This window comes from Fusarium coffeatum (assembly GCF_003316985.1).
Source record: "Fusarium coffeatum strain FIESC_28 chromosome Unknown BRIP53273_contig_33, whole genome shotgun sequence".
NCBI lineage: Eukaryota > Fungi > Ascomycota > Sordariomycetes > Hypocreales > Nectriaceae > Fusarium > Fusarium coffeatum.
In genome coordinates, this window is record NW_022157830.1 from 1,205 (window position 1) to 23,839 (window position 22,635).

Here is a 22,635-nt window from a genome sequence, read left to right on the forward strand (position 1 = left end):
AACTCAACTCAACCCAACTCAACTTAACACTACTACATACCACTTACATTGATTCCCTATTACCTACTCGTGATCGGTCTTTATACACATTCATTAACACAGAAACCCCGACAGCCATTTCCAGCCACAGTCTCTTCGTCGTCACATCAACTGCCTCTTGATCGATCGTCCTTCCTGCAGCTATCGAACCCCATCTCTCTCCTGTTGATCACACGCAAAGACCGCATATCGTTTGCCTCCACCCACGAACTATCAACCCCTCACAAAGAAAGACCAAACAAAACAACCAACCCTTTGGCTTTGGCTCTCCGCATTTCGTGCTGAATATCAAAGCATCGTATCGAATTCTTTCTCAGTAATCAAAAGGAAACTATCGGCATCAGCTTCTCATCATTCTCTATTCACTGTCACCTTACCACCACCCTCTCGTACGCGCTGACGGCCGCCACCTTTGACTGGATTTGCGACGACAAACAAACAAAGCTTCCAACTTGGATTTTTGTTTTTGTTCCTTTGAGCTTGACGAGTGTCTCCCTAGTCCTCTTTTGTTCCACCCCTCGACTATTCTGATTTACTGCTCTACTCTGCTCTGCTTCGAATGTAAAGCTTGAGCTCAAGCATAAACTCAAAACTTTGCTTTACGAGGTTGCACTTTCACATGCCACGAGCAGTGGTGACTATGCGATTACGCCCAGCTCGACATACTTCGTTTCCCACCTTGATTATGGCTCGCCGTCGTAATTAATATTCGACGGCCGCCTCCTTTGTTAGTTCAACCTGCTGCCCAAATCCCTGAGTGCGCCCCCCGACATGCTCGGCCGGCTCTTGCACTTGGGCTCTGGCGGCCCTTCAGCCACGCCTACCCAGGCCACCGCAAAGACCTCGAGGCCCGTATCCTCGCTTGAATCTGTCCAGGAGGACATCTTTACTCGAAATTTGCTTTTTCCAGACGCTCATGCTTTGTATCAACATCGCAATGACCAAGTGTTTCCTTTATCAACCACTCCCACAACCCCTGCCACCTCCACGGCAAATGCCTTCGACTACAGCGGTGATGTCGACTTGGATGTTCGCGATGTTCGCGTTATCATAATGCAGGATGCCCTGGGCCCTTCTAATGCCTCCCTTCTCTTTGATAGCCACCCCGCTCCTCCACTATCACCTACGGAGCGTGGGCCTCCTTCGCCAGAGCTTCGTCGATCATCAATCTCGCAGCGCAAAAGCAGTCTTGGCGGTATATCACGCCCTCTAGTAATTCAACCCGAAGGACCACAACCTTCACCTCGACAAGGCGCTTTTGATCGCCGAGCTTCACTGCAGGGACGCAGAGATAGCCAAGTCGAGTCAGACGGACAGAAAGCAGCTCGCGAGTATCGTGAGGAACTTGCGACCTTCTCCAGCTGCATCTTTGGGAACTCCGAGCTGTCGTCTTACAAGGGAACATCCACCAAAGTTCACGTTGTACCAAGTGAGTCACGCCCTGCTGATCCCACCAGCAGCATTATTGGCGATGGCAGAAGCTCCATTGGACGCTCCAGTGCTCGGTCCAGCCGACTGTCTCAGTCCTTCTCCTCACAAGCCTTTTCTCCCACAAATGGCACAGCTCCTATGCAGGCCCCTACTTCTCGCTCAGTAGAAAAGAAGAAAGTTCTGATAACACGCCTGTTTCCCGTCAACCTCCCCTTAGACGACCTAGAAACCAATGTCTCGCCTTCGAATAACTGGGCAGATGACAACACTGGCTTTCCATTTCCTACGACAAGCGACGAATCTGTACCCAAGAAGAAGAAACCCCAGGTCAAGCAACGGCGAACTCCCATGTATGCTGTGGTCTTGGTAGTTCAACTGCCTGCTGCAAACACCACCTCAAATCGCATGTCCACGGCCCAATCCAAATCCGGTCAACGAGAATCAAGCTCCTATAACGATCAGGAGAACTTCTTCCCATCGTCCTTTAGCTCAGCTCGACCTTCAGGATGGACTATGGTCGGATCTGGAGAAGCAGCAGAACCAACCTACACAGCCGATATGGAAGATAGAATCGATTCACTTACTCGGCACTGGGATATCATCATGAGGACGCTAACCCATCTTCAGTCTGTGGTTGCCACAATACTCGCAACAATGCTCAGACAGGTCGATCTCGCTTCACCTGGACCCGTTCCAGGACCTACTGTTGGACCGGTTCCAACATCTTCACAGACCGGCCGAGCTCCCTCATTCTCCGAGCAAAGACGACATGAAATGCCTCGGATTAAGCCTCCGAAGAGCACTACTAAGCTTGTTCACCTTTGGCCTAACTGTCTTGCAGATGACACAAACATTGCTGGAGAAGTTGACGCCGCCAGACACAGAATTGTTATGGGACTGAGTGCAGCAAGAGTTGTAACTGGCCAAGGACGTTGGGGAATTTGGCGTGATGAGGCACGCTGGACGTCCAAATGGGTTTCCGGAACAGATCAGCAGAATCAGTTCTTTTACAACCTACTTACCGGGTTCCTCTCCACCCACACAGATTGGCTGCAGGCTCTATGCCCCCCTTCGTATCGTAGAAGGCTCTATCTTCAGCAGAAGAACCGTAACGAGGAAGACTTGTCACTACCGGCGCGAACAATTGTCGTTTCCGACGACAAGATGGTAGCTCGCCGCCTCGTTTTTCTTTTGTCTGCTTTCCTGCCTGCCAATTCACAGTTTCCTATGCCTCGCGCTCACCGACCTAGCACTTCGACATCGGTGGGGACTTATTCCAACTCGCCCCCGACCTTCGTCATTCCTGTTCTACGGGAGGAGTCCCTTCGTCGCAAGATCAATCGTCGCACAGGGCTCCGTCGAGCTTCCCACTCAAGAACGACAAGCCAAAGCGCTAGAGCCTCGGCTGTTCCTGCACAGCTAGCTCACCTGACCATGGATAGAAATCATGAAAGGCGTGTTTCAGATGCAGCCTCTATCCGACCCTCAAACTTTGCTATGTTTGGCAACGATATGGTGAGCAGAAAGAGCAGTGCAGCGACAACCACAACTATCATGCCTGAGACAACCATCCCGCATTTCTCAACAGCTCAAAGAGTGGAGTCGCAAAGAAGACCTCGCCCTAGCAGCAGCGGAAGTGTCGCTACTGACGATCTGAAGCGCTCTTTGAAGCGAGGTGAAAGCACAGGCGCGATGAGCAACACCAGCAACGACTCTAGAAGCCAAAGTTCGCGCTGGGGGAGCGTCATTAGTGGCCTTTGGAGCACTCGACGCCGTGATTCGACCTCTTATAGTACATACAGTGGATATGATCCCAAGTCACCAGCAAAGGCTTCGTTCCACAGAACGGATAAGCTGTCTCAGATGGTGGAAGAGGCAACACTGGGGGAAGACACAAACGCACCAACATCATCGGCACGCCTTTCTACTGATGCCCTTCGAGGAAGCGGCACACCAAGAGAATGCAAAGGCCATAGCCGGGAACCTTCGATCCGTCCTGACAGAACACCGGATCCTACTGGTGCTTTCGAATCGCCTGTCAAGACTTCTATCAATGCCGACGATGGTATCATTGACGTCGACATCTCTTTCCCCGATTATATGACGTCCTTTGAGTCTGCTATCAGCTCGCCTTCAAGCAGTGGGTACTTGTCTACTCCTGGAATTCCAAACGGACTCGAGTCATTTGAACAAGCGTCACGCTTATGCATTGATGGCGATCTTCCCCTGAACGCTGCTGGCTGGCTTAATCGTTACCACCCAGATTTTGCCCTCCAGGCTATTCCTCCCCAGGACGACCTTATTGATCAGATCAAAGCATCTCTTCAAGCTGAACCCACCCCCCCTCCTGCCTACCCCATTCTGGGTGACCTTAATGAGCGATGGGTGGATATCAGCAGTGTTATGATTGCCGATACAACTACCAACTCAATCACTCGACTTCGATATCGTCGATTGGTTAAACCACGGGCGCCTGCTGATCACCGACCTCTTACTGGCCCACCTGGTCTTTCAACCTCTTATGGAGGACTCCTTACTCCTTCGATTCTTCCTTACGAAACCCAGCTGGAGGAGGAATGGATCGAAGAGCCTGTCTTGCGCCCTGACGAGACCTTGACTGATGCCGTTGAAAGAGTCATCAGCTTGAGCCAAGATACCAGCAAGGATCATTCTCTGGCATCCTCTCAAACACACAGTGATGCTCACATGAGCACTGAGGCTGAGGAGCCGCTATCTATCACAGCTCCCGCTACTCCAGCTTTGGCCCCAGCACCCCTCGAGATACCTCGTGTCCAGTGCAAGACAGTCGTTCTTTCAGCACTTGAAGACAGTATCCGCGAAGTCATCGACATTCGTGAGAAGCGACACTTGGAGACAAACCATGCCAGAAATGGTGGATCACGAAACCCGCTTCATGATGCCATCGGCATGTGGCTTGATAATCTCGATATTACCGACGGATAAGCTGACTGAAGCTATCCCGAATTTACGACTTTATGACTCTGCTTTTTTCATCGTTTTATCATCCGCATACAACCTTTATCCGGCGGATCTATGATCGTCATCGGACCTTTCCTACCAAGAACTCCAAATGATACCCCATGCTTCGTACTTGTTACGCACATGAACCCTTGGAAACTACTCTACCTTGAGAGAAGCGTTAAGGAACCGCTCTAATTTCTCTTTGCTTTTAATTGTCTTGTCTCTGAACTAGACATTGTGCATTTTGGCATGTATTGGCTGGTCTGTCTGTTAGCGAGGAACTTGTTTTTGAGATATGCTTCCTGGCGAAGTTAACCATTTTAGAGGTTGGCGTTTCGTGGATTGGAAGGGGATTGGCGATAGCATTGGAGTTTGGAGAACAATTATGTGCTATATTACTACACGTAGTAATCATTTTGACCTTGCTAAATGTTTGATACGATGCTTCCCTGTGATGATATGAAAAGTGACTAGTCTTGCCCCCTGAACTGGACACCCTACTGCTGGGCCACTGATCTAGTATTGACAATGAATGAAACAACCATTAAGTTCTGCTGATTCTATGCTTGGGAGAAACGAGAAGCACATCCCAGGACTAATTTGAATGACGACAGGAGGCTTGCTAGAACAAATTGAATTCTTTTCTCTATATATTGACCCAACGCCATGCACAAATGCCACTTCATCTCTGAAATTACTTCTTCTTGGCTGGTCGAGCGTTCTTGAGCCTCTTCTTCTCCTTCTCGATTCTTCCCTTGCGGATATCGTCTCTGCCCTTGAGTTCCTTGTTGCTGCCCATACCATCTCTGAATCGTCCCACACGCTTCTCTCTCGCCTCGTTGACACGCTTCTTGCGGACCTCGAAGTCGTCGCGGTACTTGTCCGCCTCCTTGGGTGCCCTCTCTTGCTTGTGCTTGTAACGCACTCCTGAGGGAAGGTTGGCGACATGGCTGGTAGCACCAGGACGCACTTGCTCGCCGACGTGAGGAAGCTTGCCGAGACGGTTGGCGCGCTTCCACTTGTCGAAACGACCACTTTGGAAACTGGCTGCGATCTTGACACCACTCTCGCCACGAATCATCTTTGCGCCCTTGGAGCCATCGTCGTCGTTCTCTCGAGAAACGTACTTCTTACCCTTCTTGTCCCAGCGCATCTTGGAACGTGTGGGCTCGCCGAAGCTCTTGGCGTTCTCGTCGTTGGTGAGGTCCATGGTCACGCCACGAGCAGCCTCAACGAAGTTGGAAGAATCATTGCCACCTGTAGAAACACCATAGCCACGCTCCTCGGCAGCATTGAATGTTCGAGGTGTATAAGACATGAAAAGTTCTGGGTCTCGCCAGTCTGTTTTCCCCTTCTTGGAGTTCGCGTTGGAAACAGTGACCTCCAAGCCATCGTCTGAATCCTCGTCGACATCCATTTCTTCCACTTCCTCTTCTTCCTCCTCATCCTCGTCAGAACCGGCGACTGCTTTGGCACCTTCTGCTATATCATTATCAATTCCGTCAGAGTCGTCCTCTTCCTTTGATTGAACCTGTCGTCGTGGTGTAATTCTCTTTCTTAATTGCTTCATCACCTCAGCAGCTTCGGTGGTGCCCTTATCACGGCGTCCGCCGATTTCGAAGATGGTTTCTTGGGGTCTGAAACCGCTGATTCTAGCCAACATATCAACTCTCGCTTGCTCGGCTCCATCGACGTCTTCTCCAAATAGCGGATGAAGCTGCGACCATCCTTGAGATCCGACCAATTCTTTTGAGCGCTTTGCACTTTGGCTGGCGGCCGAATTTCTTGTCCTCAAATAGAGCTTCTCAGCCTTGATGGCGACTCCGCGTAGTGCAGAAACATCCTCATTCTCGTACAAGGCCTTGTTGAACCACTCCACTTGACCTTCAACAGGATCTCGTTTAAGGGCGCCAACTACTACATCTTCGGAGAAAGATGGGTTCTTCGTCTCTTGACCCACAACAAGCTTCTTACCCAAGAAGAGCTGAAGATCGATTAGATAAGGCGCATCTGTATCTCTCACTAGACTGTAACTCCAACCCCGTTGACCAGCACGAGCGGTACGACCAACTCTGTGCACAAAGACCTTTGGCTGGGGAGGAAAGTCAAAGTTGATGACATTGGCAAGAACTGGAATATCAATACCACGTGCAGCAACATCAGTGACAACAAGAATATTTGTCTTGCCCCTCCGGAAATCCTCGACTTGAGCTCGTCTGGCAGTCTGATCGAGCGATCCGTAGACATAAGAGACCGCAAAACCAGCGTATAGGAGCAGGTTTGCGAGGTACTCAACGTGATGCTTGGTAGCTGTGAAAATAATGGTAGAATGCTTTGTTGGCTTGCCGCCAGGACCATCGGCACCACGCTTTCTCTTCTTCGATCCCTTCTCAGAATCCTCCTTTGCACCCTCTGGAGGACCGACCGGCATCTGAATCACGTCGTGGAGGATGTGCAGCAACGAGCCCTCCTTTTCACCACCCTTGACAGAGAAGAAAGCGCTCTCGAGGTCGGGGGAAACCTTCTGCTCGGCATCAAGACGCACAAGACTGGGGTCTTGCAGACCAGCGCGAGCGAATTCGACCAAAGAGGCAGGTAGTGTAGCAGAGAAGAGCAAACTTTGTCTCGAAGGCGGTAGCGCATGTAGAATCTCAGTCAATTGCGCTGCGAAACCCATCTCGAAAAGGCGATCGGCCTCATCAAAAACCACATATTTGATAGATGACAAGTCTAGGGCCATCTCGACCTTCAAGTGGAGGAATCGACCGGGTGTTGCGATCACAATATCGGGATTGGCGGCCATGAATCCGAACTGCTCTTCCAGACTGTCACCACCAACCAACAGAACACACTTCAGGTCGGTTCCACGGCTAAACTCCTTAACAACCTTCAAAGTCTGAATCGCAAGTTCTCGAGATGGTGAGAGGATAAGCGCTCGTGTTCCGAACCTAGCGCTGTGGGCGCGCAACTTCTCGATCATAGGAATAACGAAGGCGGCAGTTTTTCCTGAACCTGTTCTGGCCATACCCACCAAATCCTTTCTGTCGAGAATCAAGGGGATAGCCTTTCGCTGAATCGGCGTAGGAACGGAGAAACCCTTTCGTGTGATGGCTTTCAGGAGATTGCTGTTCAGACCTGGGAGTAGTTAGTAAAGACTCTTGCTTCACACCATTGGCTTCCTTACCCATTGCTTGGAAACCACCACCCTTCTTGACCGTTCTACCCTTCAAGTTGGAAGCTTTTCGGAAAGAAGCAGCCTGCTGCAAGGCAATAAAGGCCTCATCGGTGTCATCATTGCCCGGTTCTGGGCCATTCAGAAAGCCATCGAAGTCGAAGTCCGCATCGCCGCCGTTGTCGCCATTCTCGTTGTCGCCCTCTCCGGGGTAAAGAGATCCAAAGATATCAATCTCACCCTCCGAAGGGGTTGGTGATGCGCCGCGTTTAGGCATCGTAACGCGATATTTGTATGAAGAATTATGTAGGTATGTAGAGTCGGGATTGTATAACTGACAGTAGCTCTGTCCAATATTTTTTTCTGTTATCTTATCTCGCGGGGCAGGTAAGTGGGTCCAACCACTTTAGCGTCGTCCTTCCTAAACCTACCGTATTGGATACTTGCCTTCAGCTTCAACCTTGTTCTTTCATCATTCCGACTTCGCAAGGTTCTCAAACACCCCCAACGATCCAAAAATGGCCAGCAAAGACTCAAAGGAAGATAAGGATGCGCTAGACGCCCTTGAGCTCGAAGCCAAGGAATTTGATAAGGTCGGTTTGCGATAATCATGTTCCATCATGACTCCTACTAATGATCTACAGGATGCTGAGATCGACCGCATTTTGAAAGCTTTTCGACTTGATGCGTACGTCGACATTATAAGCCCATCTCGAGACTCTGCTCTGACACTTTTATAGATACGCTGTTCTCGATTTGCAGCCCGGTGTTCCCGATTCTGACATCAAGATCACATACCGCAAAAAGTCACTACTCATCCATCCCGATAAGACAAAGAACCCCTTAGCCCCCGATGCTTTTGATCGACTAAAGAAAGCTCAGACCGAGCTCATGGACGAGAAGCACCGCGAACGACTAGATGAGGCCATCGCAGATGCGCGTATGTTGCTTATGCGTGAGAACAAATGGACGCCGGATAGCGAAGAGCTCAAGACAGAAGACTTCCGAAAGATGTGGCGCGTCAAGGCCAGAGACGTGCTGATTGATGCCGAACATCGGAGACGTCGACAGATGAAGGCCCAACTTCAAGAGGAAGGTCGTGAGCAGCGACGTACTGATGCCGAATTGGAGGAGCGCAAGCGCAAGCGACAACATGAACAGGATTGGGAGTCCACTCGGGATGAGCGGATTAGCAGTTGGCGATCGTTCCAGAAAGGGCAGGGCGGCGACAAGAAAAAGAAGAAGAAGCTCAAGCCTATCGGTTAAGAGCATGGTGAGATGCACGACGGAGTTTACTTTGATGACAGCATGAAAGGGACACGGATACACTACACAATGTTGTGCTGGTATGTGAGTTAATTAATAACGATGAGCGGTTTAGACTCTAATCAAGTCAGACAAGTTTCCACCGAGGTTTGCACCTCAACCACGCCGAAGCGGTCATTGCCGACCAAAGGTAGGTGCTATGAGCGTGACGTTCCATCGCCATCGTAAGATTGCATTCTATCTATATTCGTAGCATCGTTCATATAGAGCGCATATGTACCATACAGTGATTTGACTACAAAAATGATGAGGAGAGTGGCCTCGTTGGAGCTTCCCAGCCCCCTCTTTCTATACTACAGGATTAGTATACAACAGATCTGATGCTGTGGCAGATCAACATGAGTAGTAGTTGGGCTGTCATAACCCTCCACCGACGCCATACAACAAATAATAATAACCTTTTGAACACCAACAAATGCGCTTCTTCCGTTCCTCTAATGTTGATAATTCTCCCAAGTATATGATACAATTCATGAGCGAAATATCTCTTATCTCTTATCGTTGTCGTCAGGCTTCTTTGAGCCGTCGTTCTGGCTTCCATCCTCGTTCATCTTTTGGTGAGCGGGGTTGTTGGTCAGGGTATGCCAGAGTGACTTGAGGAAGCCCTCATCTTTATGCGATTCAGGGTCGTTTGGGTCCCTTGAAGGCGGTTAGTACATCGATCACTATGATCTTGTATGATATAACTTCTTACCTTGAAGAACCAACGCCCATCACTCGCTTAGCTGTCTTATCGCCCATCTCGTCGGCAAGCACCTCGACAATAGTTCGCTGGTTGGCACTCAAGTATTTGGGCATTGAAACCCGGTACTCGACCCTGAGGTCGCCATTGCCGCCACGTCGGGAACCGAGGCGCTTCATACCCATACCAGGTAGGGTGATCTTATCACCAGTGTTGGTGCCAGTAGCAACCTTAACGTTAACTGTTCCATCCAGAGTTGGAATCTCTGCATGACCACCCAACAAAGCGGTTGTGAGAGGAATATTGGCTGTGTATAGGATGTTGGAACCGTCTCGTCGGAACTTGGGGTCCTTGGCGACACGCACAAAGACGTATAGGTCTCCGTTCTGGCTACGAGCGTTGGGCTCAGCGGCCCGACCAGTGGCAGCTGCGTCACCAGCGCCGTCAACTCGGAGTCGCATGCCGTCCTCGATACCAGCAGGGATATCCACTGTGATCGTCTTCCTCTCCCTCACAACACCGTTTCCTGAACAAGGCTTACACTCGGAGCCCTTGGGGATAACCGTACCAGTACCGTCGCAAGTTCCGCAGGTCGACGCCATTTGAAAACCTCCCTGCATAAAGTGTACCCGGGTACCAGATCCATCACAAGCGCTACATGCACTCCTCGATGTGCCAGTCTTCAAGCCGTTACCCTTGCATGTGCCGCAAGTGCTGAGGGGTGTGATTGAAATCGTCTTGCTCGTTCCCTTAGCCGCTTCCATAAAGCTGATCGTAGCTTGGACTTCAATGTTGTCGCCGACCAGGATCTCCTGCTGATAAGCCTGCTGTCGTCCTCGGCGGCCGAAACCTTGCTGTCCGGTGAATGCTGAAAAGATATCCTCGAAGTTGACTCCGGCTCCGAATCCACCCTGACCACCGAAGCCTCCGAAGCCTCCTTGTCCACCAAATCCACCGAAGCCAGAGAATGGATGTCCTCCGCCGAAACCACCACCACCTCCGGGGGCACCTCCTCCGCTGGGGTCGAAGCCAGCGGCGCCGAATTGGTCAAACTGCTCGCGCTTCTTGGGGTCGGAAAGAATCTCGTAGGCGGACTGGATATCGGCGAACTTGTCCTTGGCTTGAGGATCCTTATTCGTATCGGGATGGTACTTTTTCGCTAGGCCGTAGTATGCCTTCTTAATCTCGCCAGCGCTTGCGGTCTTGCTAACACCAAGAGCTCCGTAAGGGTCCTTTGACTGAACGGCATTTGTAGCATGGAACGACTATACGGCATCAGAACAAGTCGATTTTTTATCAATTGGTACTTGAGGCTAATTACTCACCCGCTTCGCAGAGGGAGATTGAGTACCCTTCCTAAGAGACGGTCGATCTCGAGAACCGACATGCCACGCCGCAGTATGAAGCTGGGCACCTTTGCTTAAACATTGAATCTTGGGAGCATTTTGCGCCAGGACTCGCGCGGGACCGGCGGCCTTTGATATCAAGCTAGGGTTCATCTTGAACTGCAGCAATTCATCTGACTCTAAGAAATCATACAAAGAAATGCAAAAGTTAAAGTGAAGGGGAAAAAAGAGGGTAACGGAGAGGAGAGGGAACCGTCACAAGCGAATAGCAATAGCGGAATAGCTCGTGATTCTCTTTTTTTCGAGACCTATCTCGAACTTTTCCATGGACGGACAAGCCTCAGGCATCCAGCTTCGTCATAACGGCCGGCTTCGGCTGTGGTTTTTAGACGAAAGCTTATTGGTCAGCAGTTATGATATCGATAACTTGGAAACCCGATGCAAAGCCGTTCGAGGTTCGTCAAACAGCTTCTTAAGTATGCATATGAAATTGAGATGTTGGAAATACAATGAGTAATGCTCAAATCTCAAGTTGTCTCTGTATCTCGTTTTATAACTTACACGGCATTCAATCCCGGTTGTAAGTTATCACCAAAGTTGCGTTGTAAGAACTTATGCCGAAAGTACCCCGACTAACCGAGGACTCTTAAACATCTTTGAGATCCACGAGACGCCGAGAACAATTCACGGAGAAACATGTTTTGTTAACCGTGGTCGATGAGTAAGACAAAGCTCCCGCATTAGTGTCATTTGGTGTGGTGTGCTCGGCTTGTCTCATGGTGTCGCTACTGCAACCGTGCTATGGCTTGTCATGATGGTGCTTCAGAAGATGTAGAATGTCTCCCAAAAGGACAAAACTTATGGCTCAAGGTTTTTAAGCACCGAATAATAACATGAGCCCAGCTCAAGATATATTTGTTCGGGTTCATGCGCGAGCTTGTGGTCCATGCGTATTTGATTACTGTGGAAACACAAACAACAAAATATTACAGAAATTCAAACTTAATACTGCATAAAGATAGGTACGGAAGCATAAACATGATGTTCGCATTCTCTCGCTGAGATGCTATTTAAGCGCTATATATATACCCCATGCGCTTTCTAGGTATAAAAGTACCCCGCGACTGGAGTTGGAGAAACACATTTCCTGCCATGCTAGACGTGGTATCCCTATGATGTAATGTGAAACCGTGCAAGACTTCCAAGTCAATCCCAAGAATAGGTATCCATATGCGACCAATGCAAACAAGCCTGTCTGCCCATGCAGCTCTCGTATAGTATAGAAGAAGAAAAATCGCAAGATGTTCGAAGCGACTGATGATGCAACGCTTTCGTATCAACGCCCAAAACTCCATACTAATATGCCCACCCCTTGCGTGAAAATCCATTGCTTGCTTAAGAGCGCCCGCCTTTATTTCATGAAAGCCTTAGTCTTGCCGCCCGCATAAGGTTTGGAGATACGATTAGGATCGTGACGAATCTTGTAAATAAAGTCGACGATCACGTCGTTCTCTTGCACACCCATGCCATTGAAGTGCTTGCGCACAGCAAGCGCAAGCTGATCCTTACTTTGTCGTCGGGCTTGCCGACGTCGGACCATGGTCGGGGAGTGTAGACCGATACTGTTCGGCTGTGACAAGATCCATTGGCAGTATGGGCTGGAGAAAGAACTCGGGGTGTTCAAGCGGTGCTCGTGACGGTAGGCATGGAGAACGTCTCGGTCGAAGGAGGCCCAGTGAAGCTGTAAAGAAGGGCGAGTTAGCATGATCGTGCTATGATATTGGAAATCAGGCCGAGTAGGCGAGCTCTTCGCAGCACCAGGGCAAATGGTTCAACAGATAGGCGAAACACTCTGAGGCACAAGAGAACAAAGTAAGGCAGGACGATCCTCGGTAAAAGATGTCGGATGATTTCCATGCCATAGTTTTTATTCATATTGTCTCGACTTCTGTGAAGTCTCCTGCAAGCAAGAGGACGGGAGACCGGAAGAGCGCCTGAAGATCATGGTAGGGAGGAGGGGGTTGACCAACACTAGGGGGAACAGCCTCAGCAGGCGGTAGAGGAGCAACAGCGGCAGCATTCTGAACTTCTCGAAGGTGAGATTGATTTTGTTGGCTGGCGTTACGACGCATCTTTGTCGCAGTATGACCGTTTCCGCCTTTTTCTTTGGAATTGGGAGCGTCCAACTTGGAGTCGTCGTGGTTGCGGGAGGATTTTGCGGGTGGCATGGTGGGCTGTTGAAAAGTGCGTCGATGGCGATAGTGGCGGTTTGAATCGTCGCGGAAAATAAGAACGAGGTAAATCAAGTAGGACAGTCTGTCACATAGTAGAACGAACAATGCTGGATTCGAGTGAGGAATTTGTGGGAGAAGAAATGAGGGAAGGGGAGCTGGACCAGGACAAGCAAGGTAGGCCGCTGTCGGTCCAGAAAAATAATGGAATGGGTCACGCACCAACACCCGCTGCTCCTGCCAAACGGCACAGGAGGGAAAGCCTAAGAGTCTGCGCGGTTGCGCCTACCGCACCTCCGACGTCACAGACCCAGCTCCAATCCAACCGAACACAAAAATGGAAGAATTGACCAGGATGGGAGACCCTGAAAAAAGAAAGAGCTCACCCACTCACCCAACCATCACAACTTTTAGTGAGACCAATTTACCTATCCAACAATGCCCATTTTTTCACCGACTTTCTTTGTTGATGGCTTCCATCGAGAATAGTTGTTGTCAATTAATTACCTGTCAGAAAGGAAGAATCATTTCTTCCAGAAGGTTTCCGTCGAGTCAAGGCAGTTACTTAATTTACTTTGCAGAAGCAGGGGACAGACGGGACACAAAGCCAAAGGGTCCGGCCCGGTAGGTGGCTCAAACGTCCATATCGGGCTGTCCGTACTCTTCAAGTTAAGGAAGACTAACTACAGAGTCTAAGAGTGTTCTCTCCTGGCGCCCTATTGACGTCGGTCTTCCCCATTCCGGTCGATCTGAGCCGCAAAGGCGTAGGGAGACATATTCTATTCGTTGAGTCGCTGGAAAGGGGACCGTCGATTTTAATTGAATTCGACCGGGACAGGAACGAGATCAAGTACTCTCGAGACGGGCTTCTAAAAGGTAGTACTTTCAGCTGCGAGGCAAAGGAACAATGGAGCTCATCACTCTATTTTACTTTCGGCCTCCACGTGCCTCTACCCGCTAGAAGCATGTCGTGCTTCACCACGTTTGGTGCCCCATAACCGACGGTGCCCCTCAGCCATAATGCTCCGATCATATGGATGGGTACTCTGTACCTCTTTTAAGGGGACAAGCGAAGTCGCTTGAAAATGCGAACTGCCTTGCGTCTTAGTAGAATTCATGGCTGTGCCCTCGTTAACTCACAACTGCCAACTGTTTATGGGCCGGTATTCGGCATTCGCAATCATTGCGTAGGCAGTCTCTAACAATCTCAGTCAAGCGGTGTTACTTGTTAGTGACCACAAAAGCTGTCACGAGATCTCCACAGGTGAGTGTCATGCCCATCACTCTAATGTTGTGGGACCTGTCTTCTTCCAACTAAAGACCCCCACGTTACTTATGAAGCTTAACTGCCGTGCTGGTGTGAGTCGATCAAATCAAAGACTCACTCGCTCACTCACTCAATCGCAAAACGCGGCATCGGTTTTAGCCTGTTCGATCGCCTTGGAACCGGAGATCTAAAAAGGACCCCATCTCCACTTGCGATCCGCCAGCATGGGACGAAACACGTACTACCGGTTTCTTTTGTCAAACGCGCAGTCATTCCTCATCATGTGGGTTCGATATTCGCACGACATGCCTTCGTCTGCCAAGTGAATTGATTTACGCTCCCAAAATTCGGAGATTTTGTTGGGCTTCCGGGCCCGATCGATTTGCTATGTGGCATCATCTATCTACTGGGCTGTGGTTGATGCTAGAGTACAAACTGCAATACATACCGACTATCATATGGGTCACCGAGCAGTCTTAGCATGACAGCTGTAGTCCAAGGCCCAGGACCTACTGCAGCTCAACACAGAATCCCTCGATTCAGCGTCAACGGCGAGGATGGGTCAAGTTCTTTCAGCTGCGTACGACAGTTGTAAACCGTGGTCATAAAACAATTCGGAGTGTCACGATATCACAACGGCCTCAACGTATGGGGCTTGACGGATGAATAATATGTGTTACCAGATCATGCATAAAAGACACAATCGCATTGTAGGACAGCAGACACAGTTCCTTTGCTTGGAACCTCGTCAATCAGTGCAGCTTTGGAGCGACCATGTGCACATTCACAGCCAGGCTGTCAAGAAGAATCCGCTCGTCTGTAGGGATGTTCCCCGGAGTCTGGTCTATGTAAATCACTGCATGCAAGTTGTGTTATCCTATCTATGTACTCCGCAATCCATTACGTTGGCCTTGGGATTTCCATGAGTGAACGGAACTCGACGTCGGCATAGAAGGCAACCAATGAAGAGTACCCTAGATAAGGGTTCAACTACACTGGAGACTTGTGCAAGGAGAGGTCAAATCAGGGGCACTCGAATTGGATGAACCTGCATACCTGAAGGAAATAGCTGCAGACAGAGGAGACGCGAGCCAATGCCATGCCCAGCCAGATGTATCAGCCGCTGTGGAGAAGAGAAACCCCGGGGTGCTGATCAGCCGACCTGTTAGCGCTCAGACGGTTGATGCGAGTCTCACAGCTGTCATGTTCTGTCTTGTGTCTGAGAAAAAGGACTGGCAATATGGGCAGCTACAGTACGGATAGGCTTTGCCACGTTATTCTTATGAGATACATTGCTTATTACGCAACATTATACCAAGGTCAGTTACATGTTCCGAAAACCGCAGGTTCCGGATGCCCAGAATCAGCCACTCAACTGTGTGGTAGTACAGCGTTGAGAAGTTGGAGTGAACCGACAGCCTTGCTCAGTTGTAACCAGCAGGACGCCAAGCATTGTACTGCGCCAACTTGACAATCGTGGTCACTGGCAAGCAATAGCCTACATCGTTGGAGTCAATCGTGGTATGGCTGAATGATTTTGTACGGTAGCCACGAAGTAGTTATTAGATGTTCATATTTATCATATCAAACTGGCCAAGCTATTCTCGGAAATGTTCGATGGAGAATCAAAAGCAAAAATAGCTGTGCTTTACAGTACCTAGTCTGAGACGGTCAATCACTGCTATTTCCAGTAGCCCAATCGTGCTGTAGATCAGTGATCGCCAACCATGTGTAAGTAAGACTGCGGAAGACAAAAAGGAATATGAAGGAAACGGTTGGTGTTGGTCGCTATTTTCAGGCCGTGGATCTGCGCACGCGATCAAGAAATATTTGATGATGAGTATTTGTTCCAACAAAGCATTGTATCGATTGTCGTTGACTCGAGCTCAAGCAATTACGTATTGTGACCTTGATGATAAGCGTAGGTGGAATCGAGCTGACAAGCGTGATCAAGGCCTAAGGCGGCCCGCTGTCTGTAGTCAGTTGGTAAGCATCCATCTCTGTATGTATTGGATGGTCCGTGAGATTTCGGTTCCTTTCTTGGCTCGGGGCGAGTGGTCCGAGATTGATGATTGATCGTGACAGTTATAAGCGACTATTGGATGGAGTGCAGCATGCAAGAAAGAGAAAGCACAGACTGCGCTTTTTTACTGTACAGCAGCAGGAATCGAATCGGCTGAAGACAGAGTGCAGGCAGGACATGGATGGCTGGTCTCTGGAGAACCAACGGTTGGGCTGGCTGTATGACCCGATATGGAGTACTGTAGGTAGTGTTGTCTCAGACAATGGATCATACCAATAAGGTCATAACTGTCAAGTGGTTTACGCTTCATGACGAGTGATCTGACTATGACTATTCGGTGAACGGCTGATGTTTAGCTGAGATGTTTAATTCAATAACAATCAGATGCAGGTTTTAGGAGGGTGAAGTCATGGATGCCCGGTCCGTGATAGCAGACAGAAAGTGAGAACAGACGTTATCACATCCATTGCACAGCATCCCTGTGCAGCCATTCTCCCCGGAGCCAGGGTGTTTTGGGCGTGAGATACGTGAGGTAAGTGAGGATAGTTATCTCTGAGGTCAATCTGGGTATGGATGCATGCTGCGAGAGAAATAGAAGCTGAACGAAGCTGTAATCCAGATAGTATCATCATTGCCGATCTCTTGATAATATCTAGAATCTCTGGTGTAAAGAAAATCAATTCGAAATGAGGCTGCGCTAAATAGATTGTGCAGGGATGAATCACAGTAGCGTGCGTGGAGAAGCAGCAAAAGTGGAGGAACCAGAGACGGACGCTTTACCGAGAAGGAAAAAGGCATGGTACGAAAAGGGTTCAGGCTCCTTTTCAACCATTAGCATTGCATCCATGATGATATTGGCTGGTACTGGGGGTTAGACGTTGAATAGAGGGACCCTTTACTGCTGTTAAAGCTGTTAAAAGTCCATTCAAGCCCCCCACTCTCCCCAGATCATAGATCAACCAAAACTCACTTCATCCCACGCAACGACTGACTACTCTATTATTATCTGTACGTTACAGTATTGGATACTATATTCATTGATTCCTTTTAGTAGTAACAGACTATCATCTTTTACTCGAGGTGCAAGCCTGTTTCATATAGGCTCTGTTCTGTTCTCTTCTCTACAGTCTCAGCCCCCTCAATCCCCAGAAAATAAGTCGCTCAGACCATGTCTTTCTTTTTTTCTCAAGTATAATCTTATTAACCGGTCTTCCATCTTTTCTCTCTTCCCACGCTACACTTTACACTTTTGTCGGCTTCCAACATCCTTCTGTCACACTTACTTGTGTTGCATCTGTTACACATCTGCGTATGAATCAACTTTCAAGGTAGGTAATAATACTTTCTTTACTTTCTATTTAATCTGATCCTCCTCTTCCTCGCGTCTCATCTCGTCTACCTCATCCTTCACCGGCGCCACTTTGACTGCAGGGACCACATTCGGGCACCTATACCTATACCTATACCTATACCTGGACCTGTAGCTCGTCCTCGAGTTATCTTTTCACCTCAATCCGGACCAGGAAATCGTCAGATTATCGCAAATCATTAGACGTCAGCAATTACGCATGGTATTTTCCTTGTCGGTCACCGTTCGTCACTGGTTAGACCCCATCTCCAACATTGGGTCTAACCCCTTGGACATCCTTTCAGCTGTCTGTATCGTTCGACTCGGTCTGCGTCCGACAATGAATATACCTCCTGGAATTCTTCGTTCAAGGGTGATCCCTTCATCGATATTGATCAAAGCGTCCCGTATTTTAGGCGAAAGTTACGCGAGTTGTAGATAATCGACATCTTCAAAACAACATGGCTATTCGCCTAGCACTGTACTAATACGCCCCCACGAAGCCTCACCCGGCGCCCGAATAATAACCTTTTGGCTCTCGCTCGGTTGCAGCCGCGTCTAAATATTCAATACTCCATATTCTATGGTGCATTGCAAGATAAACGGACGAACAATACGACAACTCACAACTTCCTTGGTTTCGGTTTCTCCAGTCATGTCATGGTCCCACATCCCGTTCCTCCCCAAACTGGCCCGTGGTTTCTCGATCCACCTCGTTCATACTGTCTCCATTTTAGCCGCAGAAACACGCGACACTTGTTGTTCTTGGTTGCTAACATTAAAGGAACTAGTTTGGCCGATAAGTGCCCATCTTCATCAGCTTAAAGTCCGATATCCAGGTTGAACCGAGCGAGCGTCGATCTTCTGTTGCCTTTCGATTCTTTTGACCTTCAATAACGAATTTCCCCATTCTGTCATGCGTTACCTGCAGCAACATACCGATTCGTAGGGGTCTTCTCTTGAACGGAGCAATTAACGTACACCAATTTTATTTCCGTCCAGTCCAGTCTTACTCACGCGGCCCCCAGTCACAACCAAGCCAACCCCACTATCAAGACCCAACTGCAACGGCACGCTTTGCGACAGCGCAGTGCAGTAATTGCCAACCGTCATCTACGCGCCTTGGCCTACAACTGCCTGGTTGCTGGCTTTCTACTGACTGCCGGTTTATATCACGGCTCGGCCTCTTCGAGTACATTCTATAACTTATATATATCGCAGCGCACCATATTCCAGAGCTTCCCCTTCTGAAAGCGGGTCATGGCATCTGTTATAACAAACCAGGTGAAGCCGACCCTCCCTATATCTCCGGTTAGCTCAGGCGCAATGGGAGGCCAGAATATCTCGCCTCACGACACTTCAGATCCTTCAGCACGTGGTCGACGACGAAGTCGTTCACCCGAAAATGATGGTCCTGAACAGGATATAAAAGCCGAAGGAAACCAAGATGGCCCAAATGGAGCATCATCCGCCTCAGACGGTCCAGGTCCTGCCAGAAAACGAAGACGCAGTCGGAAAGGCTTGGACAAGAGGTTTGAGTGCAGCGCTGAAGGGTGCGGGAAGAGTTACTCAAGAGCCGAACATCTGTATGACTTGACTTCGTGCAACTTACCTATCAATATGCTGACATAGAACCCAGGTATCGACATCAACTAAACCACAACTCGAAACAAACTTACCACTGCACCTTTCCCAACTGCACACGGACATTTGTTAGGGGAGATCTTCTCAAAAGACATATGGACCGACATGCAGCGAAAGGCTCACAGCTTAATCAAAGAGATACCATGGCCGGGCACATGGCGTCACCTATTGCTCCCGGACAACCCCCCAGTTTCAGTCGGAACAACTCCATCGACTACGGAAGACCGCAACAAACGAATGCGCCCTATCAACCACCTCAAGTTCCAACACCCAGTCCTTACTCGCCCATGGGCAATGCTCCAACTGGGATGTATCAAAACGGCAATGTGCCTAATGGCATGGATAGCTACATGTCCCCAACCCAGGGATACGATAATCGTACGCCACAGCTTAGCCAACCCCAGTCACCTTCAGTGTCCCAAAGACCTTCCATTTCGGCCGGCAATTCACAATACAACGTAATGTCCCCCGTTGCTAACCAACAAGGCTTTTCGAATCAACATCAACAAAACATGGGACAGAACAACTTCGTCAGCCAGCAGAATGTAATGCCTATGAATCTGCCTCCGGCTCAGTACTCCAATGGACAGAATTCTACTGCCGTTACTTCGGCCGAGTATTCCGAGCCAGGCACTACCCAGGCCACCGAGATGATGATGCTTGACCAGATGGCCATGCCCGCGACTGTCCCTGTCTTTGGAGAGGGTGGCGATTTGAATAAGTCACCTTACGTCGGAATGCCCGAGGATTTTATGGCGTATCTCTTCAACTCTCCAAGCCAGGCTATGACTCCTGTTATGGGACCCAACTACACCAAGTTAGTAGCAGCCCTAGTATACGTGAGTGATCGTGCTAATCCAGGCTTAGTTATGCGGAATTGCAAGGCAATCAGTTCAACATGTCTCTTCTGGGTACTGACAGTAACTCGCTCGGCTATTTCCCAACTGCTCCCCAGCAGGTTATGGCTGTCAACAATCTTCTCGATCAACAGGTTCCTGAAGCTACGATATCCGAGGAGAAGAGTCAAGAGCTGTTCGATTTTATCAAAGAACGATTTCACGATAATAAACATGCTCCTCCTGATCGCCAGTGGGTCGATCTACTGGAGGGCGATCGCTCGAACGGCGGCCACATGCTTAGCAAGAGAATGATGCAGGCCTATATCGGTTCTTACTGGTACCATTTTAGTGACCAGATGCCCATTCTTCATAAGCCTACATTCTCGCCTGACAAGACTCCCAATCTTTTGTTACTTGCCATGATGGCTATTGGAGGTGCTTGTCTCGATCGAACTCACGGGCACAAGGTGACAAGAGCGAGTGCCAAGCTGTCCAACTTCCTTGCCTGGCATCTTCGTTGGGATATCTTCATGGATGTCAACTTCAGACCGCCTGCCAAACTATGGATCTTCCAAGCTTTAATCCTACTTGAACTTTACGAGAAAATGTTTGCTACAAGAGAACTCCACGAAAGGGCCCACATCCACCACGCTACCACGATAACTTTAATGCGAAGGGGACGGTCCCTGATCGGCAAATCTGCATTGGATTCCCCGCCAAACCCCCGCGATGGGTCCAACGGTTCCCGACAGTCCTCCACCTCCAGCGCCACTGGAACAGCCGATAAGTGGTGGGAGCATTGGGTCACCAATGAGGCGACCAGGCGTGCGGCATTCGCTGCATTCATCGTTGATTCGATTCATGCCACAATGTTCGGCCACTCAGCGGTCATGGTCGCTCATGAAATGCGACTGCCTCTTCCCTGTGATGAGTCTATGTGGAGAGCAGGAAGCAGCTCCGAAGTCTGGAGAATTGAGTCAAACTTGATGTCGAACGGTATCAAGCCGACTTCGTTCTTGGAAGGTCTCAAGCGAACACTGAGCGGCCAAGATGTTCACACAACTTCCTTCGGCAGAACCGTTCTCATGACAGGTCTCTTGAGTGTGTCGTGGCATATGCACCAGCGAGATCTTCAGGTCAACGTTTTGGGTGGTGGTATTATCCAAGCTTTGGGTGGTCGTGATCGATGGCGAGCTACTCTGACTCGAGCATATGACACTTGGAAGGCGGATTTTGACAAGCATCTAGAGCGAAACGAAGCAGCCGACCCTTACCAGGATGATGCTACTAAGCGACAAGAGTTCAATGTTGTATTCGAAAGCCGCACAGTTTTGCATCATCTGGCTCATATGGCCATGCATGCCGACATTGTCGACTGCCAGATGTTTGCTCGGGCAAAGCGTCTGCTTGGCAGAACTATTGGGCCTCAAGAATTCAACAGTGCTCAGAGGCGAATCAAAGACCACTGGGCGCATTCTGCAAGAGCAAGAGATGCTGCCTTTTACGCGATCAAGTTCCTGTGCTCCGTTCTGGCTCCTGACCAAGTCTCTCCAGCGCACGCCGGTGGCTATCATCTCGATGAACCTTATGACGCTCGAGACGACGTTCTTCTGAACCGACCTTGGGTCATGTACTTTGCTGCGCTGGTTGTATGGAGTTACGGATTTGCACTGGAGGGCCCTTGCCCGAATATTCCATTGCCAACCAACAAGCAGGAGAAGTTGCATCACATGAGGAATTATTTTATAAAGTTCGGCACAATCGAGGATCCGTCCGACCTGCAGAACAGAGTCGGCTTCAACTCGAATACGGCTCTTCTCATGGTTCTCAAAGATACCTTCGAGACAACACGCTGGGAGCTTCTCCATGAAGCCGCTACTCTGTTGAACAACTGCATTGTTTTAAACCAGGGTGGCACAATTGCCTGAGGGCGAAAAAGTATTTGATATGATGACATTGGAGGCAGTAATTTCTCGAGGGTTTAGATGATATATATGGATAAAGAATGCGGCGCATATAGGGACACATTACCAAGGTATGAGATACGATGGATGGAACAGCGTGATTTACTTAGAAGGAGTCTTATATTTTGGGCTGCCTTTTGCTTTAGTATACCCCTAGTGTTAGTTTGCACAATGCAATGGTTTACAAGTGTACTGCGTCAAGAAATAATCATGTCTTGTCTAGTGTCTTGATGAATGTGAGGAATTTACGCTCAATACTATTAATACATGTGCAAGCATCACCGCCTTGGGCAGACATGCATCGCTAATTCATTATGATATCCTGAAAAGTATACGACCTT

General features: G+C 49.3%; 6 protein-coding genes across 6 annotated transcripts; 3 read left to right on the top strand and 3 right to left on the bottom strand.

Annotated features, from left to right (window-relative positions):
• Positions 1-810: 810 nt before the first annotated feature.
• On the top strand, positions 811-4,434 carry FIESC28_01165 (uncharacterized protein; the record flags this gene model as incomplete). The annotated part of the gene is made up of 1 exon (XM_031155316.1): positions 811-4,434. The coding sequence occupies one exon, from the start codon at positions 811-813 to the stop codon at positions 4,432-4,434; it is 3,624 nt and encodes a 1,207-aa protein (XP_031020483.1).
• A 712-nt stretch (positions 4,435-5,146) lies between these two features.
• FIESC28_01166 (uncharacterized protein) lies at positions 5,147-7,901 on the bottom strand (the record flags this gene model as incomplete). Its single annotated transcript, XM_031155317.1, has 2 exons — positions 5,147-7,587; positions 7,637-7,901. The coding sequence occupies 2 exons, from the start codon at positions 7,899-7,901 to the stop codon at positions 5,147-5,149; spliced, it is 2,706 nt and encodes a 901-aa protein (XP_031020484.1).
• A 241-nt stretch (positions 7,902-8,142) lies between these two features.
• Positions 8,143-8,890, top strand: FIESC28_01167 (uncharacterized protein; the record flags this gene model as incomplete). Its single annotated transcript, XM_031155318.1, has 3 exons — positions 8,143-8,217; positions 8,269-8,312; positions 8,365-8,890. 3 exons carry the CDS (start codon positions 8,143-8,145, stop codon positions 8,888-8,890), a joined length of 645 nt encoding a protein of 214 aa, XP_031020485.1.
• Positions 8,891-9,438: 548 nt separating this feature from the next.
• On the bottom strand, positions 9,439-11,131 carry FIESC28_01168 (uncharacterized protein; the record flags this gene model as incomplete). Its single annotated transcript, XM_031155319.1, has 3 exons — positions 9,439-9,589; positions 9,645-10,897; positions 10,958-11,131. 3 exons carry the CDS (start codon positions 11,129-11,131, stop codon positions 9,439-9,441), a joined length of 1,578 nt encoding a protein of 525 aa, XP_031020486.1.
• A 1,258-nt stretch (positions 11,132-12,389) lies between these two features.
• Positions 12,390-13,206, bottom strand: FIESC28_01169 (uncharacterized protein; the record flags this gene model as incomplete). The annotated part of the gene is made up of 2 exons (XM_031155320.1): positions 12,390-12,719; positions 12,955-13,206. 2 exons carry the CDS (start codon positions 13,204-13,206, stop codon positions 12,390-12,392), a joined length of 582 nt encoding a protein of 193 aa, XP_031020487.1.
• Positions 13,207-19,173: 5,967 nt separating this feature from the next.
• Positions 19,174-22,258, top strand: FIESC28_01170 (uncharacterized protein; the record flags this gene model as incomplete). The annotated part of the gene is made up of 3 exons (XM_031155321.1): positions 19,174-19,379; positions 19,565-20,308; positions 20,359-22,258. 3 exons carry the CDS (start codon positions 19,174-19,176, stop codon positions 22,256-22,258), a joined length of 2,850 nt encoding a protein of 949 aa, XP_031020488.1.
• Between the last annotated feature and the right edge of the window lie 377 nt (positions 22,259-22,635).